The 9,483-nt window shown below is 31.3% G+C and overlaps 1 protein-coding gene across 1 annotated transcript; it reads left to right on the forward strand.

Annotated features, from left to right (window-relative positions):
- Nucleotides 1-3,569: 3,569 nt before the first annotated feature.
- LOC116014163 (auxin efflux carrier component 2) lies at nt 3,570-9,132 on the forward strand. The gene is made up of 6 exons (XM_031254167.1): nt 3,570-4,995; nt 5,989-6,232; nt 6,337-6,422; nt 6,512-6,669; nt 7,511-7,587; nt 9,001-9,132. Exons 1-6 carry the CDS (start codon nt 3,687-3,689, stop codon nt 9,065-9,067), a joined length of 1,941 nt encoding a protein of 646 aa, XP_031110027.1. The 5' UTR covers nt 3,570-3,686; the 3' UTR covers nt 9,068-9,132.
- Nucleotides 9,133-9,483: the final 351 nt, after the last annotated feature.

A 9,483-nucleotide genomic window follows, 5' to 3' on the forward strand; every position in this document is an offset into this window, starting at 1 on the left:
TATGAATTATTATTATATTATTATTATTATTATTAGGAAAATTATATTAAGAATTTTAGATTATTATTACTACGGAGTATTATATTATTATTATTATTATTATTATTATTATTATTATTATTATATTAACATAATAGATTTTAAATCGAGGCTACAAAATTTAATATTATTATTTCATTTATTCAAGTATAGTAATCACCATTTTTTAACTAATAAGTGTGCATTAGTATTGTGCAATTAATGATAAAGATTAATAATAATTGGAATCAACAATCAATGATACAATGACCCATGTTTAGCTTCCAATGCACCATTTTTTATAAAATGAAGAATTGGAATGGTAAAACGAACAATTGGAATGAATAATTGAGGATTTATTCAAGTATAGTAACCACCATTTTTACCAAATTACATAAGCATCCGTAAATGGGGAAGATCAAGATTGTAAATTCTACAATGTATAGATGAGCATCCGTAGATTGCTAGTTATTTTNATTGTTTATAATATGCCTTTATTATTTATGATGTAGAATGTTTTCTTTTTTTAATTAAATTGCAATGATATGACCATTTCCTTTTTCATTTTAGTTAATTATGGATATTTTTTTTATTTACAGTCAATTATTAATATTCATTTCCTTTTATATATTCAATCAATTAGTAACATCAGATTCATTTTTAGTCGATTTTTTTTTTATTTTCAGTTAATTAGTCAATTAGAATAATAGATCCACTGGTACTTTTACCTAATTTCTGTTCTATTTTTAATTAATGACGTAGAATATTATTATCGAAATATTTTCATTCTATTTTTAATTTACCTTTACTATTGTTTAAAATTTAAAATATGCCTTTACTATTCTTATGTTTTTATATATAATATAGATTAATATTATGCTAATTATGACGTCCATGTATTATGAATAAGTATGGTAATTAAGGAGTATATATTATAATTAAAAAATAATGTATATTTTAATTTCGTTTAATTATGGACGTAATATGTGTATGTTTAATTTTCTTTAATTTTATCCGTAATATATATGTGTATGTTTAATTTTCTTTAATTATGTCCGTAATATGTGTACCATTAATTTCTTTAATTGATTAGATAAAATTACGACAAGTATAAAAAACCGTTTAATAAAAGTATAATGTTTGAACTAATTCTCAATGACCATAATTATTAAGATTTTATTCCAAAGTAACCATTAGCATAATTTTATATGTGTAATAATCTGTGAATTGAAATAATTTACATAATTGTATGGACGTAATAATATGTGAATTAGCATAATAATACGTGAATTGAAATAATTATCATAATTTTGTTAATCTCCTCTAATTATGGATGTAATATGTGTATTATCAATTTCGTTAACTGATTTGATAAAATTTATATTAAGAACAACAATATTAATTCATTAGTTGTCATAATTTTTAAGATTTTATTCAAAAGTAATCAAATGAAATGCACGGGTAATTGACATTATCTGAAGTAAAAATATATAAAATTATCGTAAGAATGAAATCTCTATGTTTAATGACCATAATAAATTTAGATGTTAAATATAGTGTAATTACCACGGATTATTTAGATGGTAAATAGTATATGGTAATTACCTATATAGATTAGCATATTAAACGGATTAACATATGGAACAATGTTATAAAAAATGAAGGAAGCCTTTTAGATAAAATATATTAGGAATAATATCAATTAAATAAAATATCATAGGAATTTCTTCTATATTTATAATTACCTTTATAAACAAATTTAATAGGAAAATTTAGTTACAAACTTATATTAAGAGTTATGAATTATTATTATATTATTATTATTATTATTAGGAAAATTATATTAAGAATTTTAGATTATTATTACTACGGAGTATTATATTATTATTATTATTATTATTATTATTATTATTATTATTATATTAACATAATAGATTTTAAATCGAGGCTACAAAATTTAATATTATTATTTCATTTATTCAAGTATAGTAATCACCATTTTTTAACTAATAAGTGTGCATTAGTATTGTGCAATTAATGATAAAGATTAATAATAATTGGAATCAACAATCAATGATACAATGACCCATGTTTAGCTTCCAATGCACCATTTTTTATAAAATGAAGAATTGGAATGGTAAAACGAACAATTGGAATGAATAATTGAGGATTTATTCAAGTATAGTAACCACCATTTTTACCAAATTACATAAGCATCCGTAAATGGGGAAGATCAAGATTGTAAATTCTACAATGTATAGATGAGCATCCGTAGATTGCTAGTTATTTTGCACAGTACAACTAAAAAGATGGATAGTTAAATAAGGTATTATCATTCAAAATCTTGTAATACAAAGTTACAATACAATGTTTTTCCATTAGAAATTACCAATCAAAGTAATGTGATTAAAATATATAATTATAGAAAACATTTGATTGTTCACTACAATTACTCTGAAAATTGTAATTTTACATACGTGATACGCCCATGGCAAAATTGGCCTAGCTACTTGAAACCTTATCAGCAAAAATTAAAGCATATTGAGTTGTTAAAATCAAACTAAATCACAGTACTACAAAATACTCTATGGAATGCAGACTACACCATAAGGATCTCCAACATGCAGAATGAATCAACTAAAAATTAAATCATACCGCATACCATAGCAATTCTACGCTTGTTAAAGTTCGATCTTCGACTTCGTAGAATTACAGATTATAGATCTCTAACTAATAGTGAGAGCACAGATATTGGTACGTTGTGAGAGAAGAGTCATTTCTCATCATTATATAGTGGAGGATAAACATAATATGTAAGATTTTTCAAAAGGAAAGTATAATTAATTTTAATTTTATGTAAATATAGATGATTGACATGTAAAAATTTTACTACAATATTATATAATTTTTTCATTCTAATATAGTTAATTACATGTCAATTATATAAATATATATAGATATAGATATAGATTATCATATCACTAATCACCAATTACCAATTAATTAATTAATATCAATATCAATCTATATAAATATAAATATTAATATATAACAATATTACCATATCACTAATCACCAATCACCAATTAATTATTCTTTTTTAAAATAATCACCAATTAATTAATTAATATTAGTATATATTAATATATTATATATTAATATATTAATATTAAGAATAATACCATATACCATATTATCAATTATCAATTATATATCACCAATCACCCATTAATATTAACAATATTACCATATTATCATATTATCATTATCATATATTACCATAATAATATTATAGGATGGATAATTAATAAAATAATAAAATAATAAATAAATAAAATAAATGATTTTACCAAAATACCCCTAAGTTTTGGGGGGAAAATTTGGGAGGAGGAAATTGGTTTTATATATAGTATAGAAGTATAGATTATTATTATTATTATTATTATTATTTTAATTTTAATAGGTTTAGACGAAGGAGCCGAGTGATCTTTATCCTTTATATATAACACATTACATTAAAGCTCTTCCCTCTCCTCCGTCTCTCTCCCTCTCTCACACCCATCTATCCCACTTCATCCATATACTGGTTTCTTTGGTCTTCATCAATCTACTTACTCCATCGGCAAAGTAACTGAAGCACCCCCTTTTCTTACCCACGACGAACAACCATGATTACTGGTAAAGATATTTACGATGTCCTTGCGGCCATAATACCACTGTACGTGGCCATGATCCTGGCCTACGGCTCCGTCCGTTGGTGGAAGATCTTCACCCCGGACCAGTGCTCAGGCATCAACCGCTTCGTGGCCGTCTTCGCCGTCCCGCTGCTCGGCTTCCACTTCATCTCCACCAACGACATCTACGCCATGAACTACCACTTCATCGCCGCGGATTCGCTGCAGAAGGTGGTGATCTTGGGCGCGCTGTTCGCGTGGCAAGCGCTGAGCGGGAAGGGGAGCCTGGAGTGGATGATCACGCTCTTCTCGCTCTCCACGCTCCCTAATACCTTGGTGATGGGGATCCCGTTGCTGAGGGCCATGTACGGGGACTTCTCCGGGAACTTGATGGTCCAAATCGTGGTTATGCAGAGCGTGGTGTGGTATACCCTCATGCTCTTCATGTTCGAGTACCGAGCCGCGAAGTTGCTGATTGGGGAGCAGTTCCCCGAGACGGCCGCGTCGATCACGTCCTTCCGCGTGGAGTCGGACGTGGTGTCGCTGAACGGGCGGGAGCCGCTGCAGACCGAGGCGGAGGTCGGCGAGGACGGGAAGCTCCACGTGGTGGTTCGACGCTCGTCCGCGGCTTCGTCCGTGATCTCGGCCTACAATAAAGGGTTCCAGTCGACTAATATGACCCCCAGGGCGTCCAACCTCACGGGCGTGGAGATCTACTCGGTCCAGTCCTCCCGGGAGCCCACCCCGCGGGCCTCCAGTTTCAACCAGACGGATTTCTACGCTATGTTCGCTAGCAAGGCGGGGAGCCCCAAGCACGGCTACACTTCCAGCTTTGGAGGCGACGTTTTCTCGCTGCAATCCTCCAAGGGCCCCACGCCCAGGACGTCCAATTTCGAAGACGAGATGCTTAAGATTGGGAAGAATAAGAAGGGCGGTGCTGGAGGAGGAGGAAGGAGCATGAGCGGGGAGTTATACAACGGCGGCGGCGGCAGCGCATATCCGCCGCCGAATCCCATGTTTTCCGGCCACCGGAGAAAGGAAAGCGGAGCCACAGGCGGCGTTGTTCCTGTTCCTACCAATAACTATAATTATAATAATAATAATAATAATAATATAAACACTGCCACTAGCGGGAACTCTAAAGAGCTTCACATGTTTGTATGGAGCTCAAGCGCATCCCCAGTGTCAGAAGGCAATCTGAGGCCGCATGGAGGAGGAGGAGTTAACAGAGCTGCTTCAACCGAGCTTGGAGTACTCGATGCTTCCAAGGCTGTTCTCCAGCAAGAGATAGCTGCATCTAGAGGTAACTAACTCCATCAAATTTTATTAATAATTTCATGGAAATAATAAGCTTAAAAACTAAGATTATGCATTCAGAAAATTTTACTTTTGTAATTGTTAAATTCATCTCAACTTGTTAGTCATACTCACTTCTGTCTCTGAGTTATAACTTAAGTTCTAAATTTTGTCCTTCTTCCAACAAAATGTTACTAGAGACGAAATTTGCAACATCAATTATAACCCCACAACTTACTAAGACAAAAGTTGAAACGTGCTTAAGAACTAGAAATGAACACGACTAACAAGTAAGTAAAATAGTAAGCCAGGCCACAAGTAAATTTTTTTGGTAATATAATAATAATAATAATAATAATAATAATAATAAAACAAAAACAGCACAAAGTACTAGAATTAAATTAAATGTAAGTTGAAATTAACTTACTTATCCCCAGCCTAACACTTGACTTAATTACTAATACTGTAGTTTAGTCGTCTGCACTGCAGTCTCTTTAATTTTAATTTGCTGCTTCAGTTTCTTGGAAGCAAAACTTTTTGTCTCCTCTCGCCTCGCCTCTAATTAATTTATTTTTCAATGTACTTTCTCTTATTCATATTCAGTGTCATGTGCTTAACAAAATATTTGGAAACTAATTAAATTACTTTAATAGTTTTAATATTTTTTAAAAAAATAGAATTGAAGAGTAATATATATATATATATATAGCTGGCTAGGAAAATAATTTAATATATAGATTCATTTTTGCTATTTCAATTTAATGCTGACTTAATGTCGAGTGTTTCGAGATGCGGCGCTGTGACTTACCACGGAGGGGATGCGATTAAATAGTTAATGTCCACTTACCTATCACTAATTTGTTTTAAATAAGATATGACAATCAGATAACTAAAAACTGTGGTTGAACGTGCTTGATTTACAATAATGACAAGATGGATGAGTACACTAGGAAGTAAGCATAATTTGATATCTATTACTTAATAATTAGTTACCTTGCAGGAAAATTGAACGGCGGAGATAGGGATATTGAAGTGGAAGAGGGTGTGAAAAGGTCAGCAAACGCGTCGCCATTGGCAGGAGGAGCAAAAAAGATAGAAATGGAAGAAGGTGAGAAAAAGCAGCAAATGCCACCGGCAAGTGTAATGACAAGGCTCATTCTCATCATGGTTTGGAGGAAGCTCATAAGAAACCCTAACACCTATTCAAGCCTTTTTGGCTTAATTTGGTCTCTCATCTCTTTTAGGTACTCATTCTCATATAAGATTAAAAATATAAAAACTTGTGTCTAATTTTCAATTTTTTTTTTTTTTATTTTAAAAATAATAATAATATACTACCTGCGGACAGATGGAACATTCAAATGCCTTCAATCGTGAAAGGATCAATCTCAATTCTGTCAGATGCTGGTCTCGGAATGGCAATGTTCAGTTTAGGTAATAATATTCATATATATAGGTTTTGAGTGTTGGAAATTAAGTAGCGGTATCCTGGGTGAATAATAATTGAACATACATACATACAGGTTTATTCATGGCTTTGCAGCCAAAGATCATAGCTTGTGGAAAATCTGTGGCCACATTTTCCATGGCTGTTAGGTTCTTAACAGGCCCAGCAGTCATTGCTGCAACCTCCATTGCAATCGGTCTTCGTGGCGTTCTGCTCCACGTAGCAATTGTTCAGGTACGTACCTCTCTCTCCCATCTTACAATTAATTAGTCCAATTGGTTTATGAGTGTTAGATTAATTATGAGTAAGAATACATGATCGAATCTTGATATCCGAGAGTACACTCAATATGGTGGCCTTTCAGAGTTTTAGTGGACACCAGGTCCTCCCACTTAATGACCCACTGAGTGACCGTAGTTTACGGCTTTTTCTATCTTGTTGGACAGAGGTGTGGGACCCTTGTAGAGATGAAATTTTGGCTTGCTATTACATTTTCTTTTTGTTTTTAATTAATTTTGAATTTAATAATTTATTACTTGCTTGAGTGGCGAGGGAAATCCGCAACCATTACTCGAGGTGTGAACTGAGTAACCTTCACCTTGTAACCAAAACAGATAAAGAAGTAAATTAGCCTAGGTTACCCATAGCTGATCGGCTCAAACCAAAGAGGTCAATAGTTCGCTTTTGAGATTTAATACGATGTTTAATAATAAGTTCATAAACGTAAATAAATCAAACTTGAATACTTTAAGCCTAATTGAGTCATTGTTAATTTAAGTCCAGCTCATTTACACCCTTTTTCATATTTCATTACAATAGCATAATATCATAGAATCCATTGTTGCTTAAGTAGAAATAAAGTATATATGAGGATAGTCAAAGAAGATTCCGTTACATAACTACAATTAAGTGCGTGGATCTTGATCCAATGCATATAATTCTATTAATTACAACTCATTTCATACTAATTATATTATCATTAAAGCAAATTTAATTTGTTTCAAATTAATTGTTCTAACATGTGACATGTTAACCTAGTTGGAGTTTTTGACTTTGACTTTTTTGTAATCTGCAGGCTGCTCTTCCCCAAGGAATTGTTCCCTTCGTGTTTGCTAAAGAATATAACGTCCACCCTGACATATTAAGCACTGCGTAAGTCTTAATTTCTCCCTAATAATTTCATTTTCTTCCTATATATCTACACATTATTCGGACCATATAAGTATAAGTTTATGGAATTTTTACACTATTTTCAAATATTCTATCTACTTTTTGATTGTTTATAAAGTGCATTTCGTGTTTTACTGTACTAAATCATAAATAAAAACTTATAATATATTCATATAAATGAATAGTAAAATTTCTCATATATATGATAAGTTCATCACATGATAACATCCTCCCAAGTGATGAGATCTGATATGTCCACCTAAGATTATTAAAGGTTGAAAATTAATGAAAATAAGAAAAAAAAAACGCACTGGTATTTTCATAATTTCTGTAATTACATTTGTGCATTTAAAAATGTTTGACAATGCATTTGAAAATGTTTTGAGTGCACATAAGGCACCACTTGATTCTCATAATCTTTCTCTTCCATGTCATCAAAAGAGTTTATAAATGCACTTTTCAATTACCCGTGAATGCATGCATTGTTAAACATTTTCAAATGCACAATTGTAATTATAGAAATGCCACAAAATTTTTTCCCCCTTTTTTCATTAATCTTCAGCCTTTGATCATCCTAGATATGGACGTATCAGATTTGTCAACACTTCTCACTGAAGATTGTTCTCATTTGATACCAATATATATATTGAGGATCATATGAGAACTATACTTTAGGTGAGAACCTGTGAACTATTACATGAGTGCACATAATTTACTACATGAATGTACACAATCTACTCCCTGGCATGCGTGGGTGACAATGGTGACTCTAGAGTAAATTATGGCATTCATGTAGTAAATCGTGTGCATTTATGTAATAAATTCCATTTAGATTATTTTTTTAAAAATCATTTATGTTTTTAGCTTATTTCAATAGTTTTTAAATTCAACTTTTTGTTGTGTGTTTAATATAACAAGCGAAATTTGTAAACAAAAATTTTACTAGTCGATCTCTTCGTGATATTTTAGGCATATAATGTGTCTAATTCGGTTTTCAAGACTTGAAACAAGTTATTGTAATTCAATTTGTTTTGCAATATTTAGCTTGTAAAAATAATATTAAATAAAAAAATTAAATTTAAAAGTAAATAGTTAGGTTGATCATTGAATAGTAAATACTAAATAACACAAGTAAAATGAGATAAATGAGCTATGTGTTATTACTGAATAATTAAAAATATAAAATGACACTTTTAACCTTTCAATTGCGGTTTAATCTCTTAATTATTTGTTGTATAGATTCAGTCCCTTTTTTTTTTTTTTAGTGAAATGGTGAAATTTGTCCATGACATATTAAAAATTTAGAAATCAAATATACTAAACAAAGAATTTAAACCCCCCCCCCCTCCCAAGAAAAATAGATTTTTATTTTGATTCTTATTTTATTTTTTGCAGGGTTATATTTGGGATGCTGATTGCCTTGCCCATTACAATACTGTATTATGTACTTCTTGGTCTATAAGCTTTATTTTCTCTTTTAAAAATGGGGAAATTAAAGATTGATGAATTCCAAGAACCAGCTTTCTGAACGAGCAGAAGATGCCATCAAATTCAGTGAACAACTTGGAAGCTATATATATGCTTCCAGCTTCCTGCATGTGACCGTTGGATTTTGTTATACAAATTATTTAAATTTATAATTAGTTATCTTAGACAAAATTATTTATGCTCCTTTAGAATACCTAGTTTAGGCACATGTTGTTTGACCTAGATCAAGACTTGTCAATGTATTACACTACTGTTAATAACGTTGTTCAAGCATGCAATAGTTCAATTCCCAATGTAGTTATTTTATAGTGGTAGAATAGTCAAATAGTCCTATCTACTATCAATCACGGTTCAATTCACACTTTGGATTAAAATAAGATCTAATTTGAC

The sequence above is a fragment of the Ipomoea triloba genome, chromosome 3, assembly GCF_003576645.1.
Source record: "Ipomoea triloba cultivar NCNSP0323 chromosome 3, ASM357664v1".
Lineage (NCBI taxonomy): Eukaryota > Viridiplantae > Streptophyta > Magnoliopsida > Solanales > Convolvulaceae > Ipomoea > Ipomoea triloba.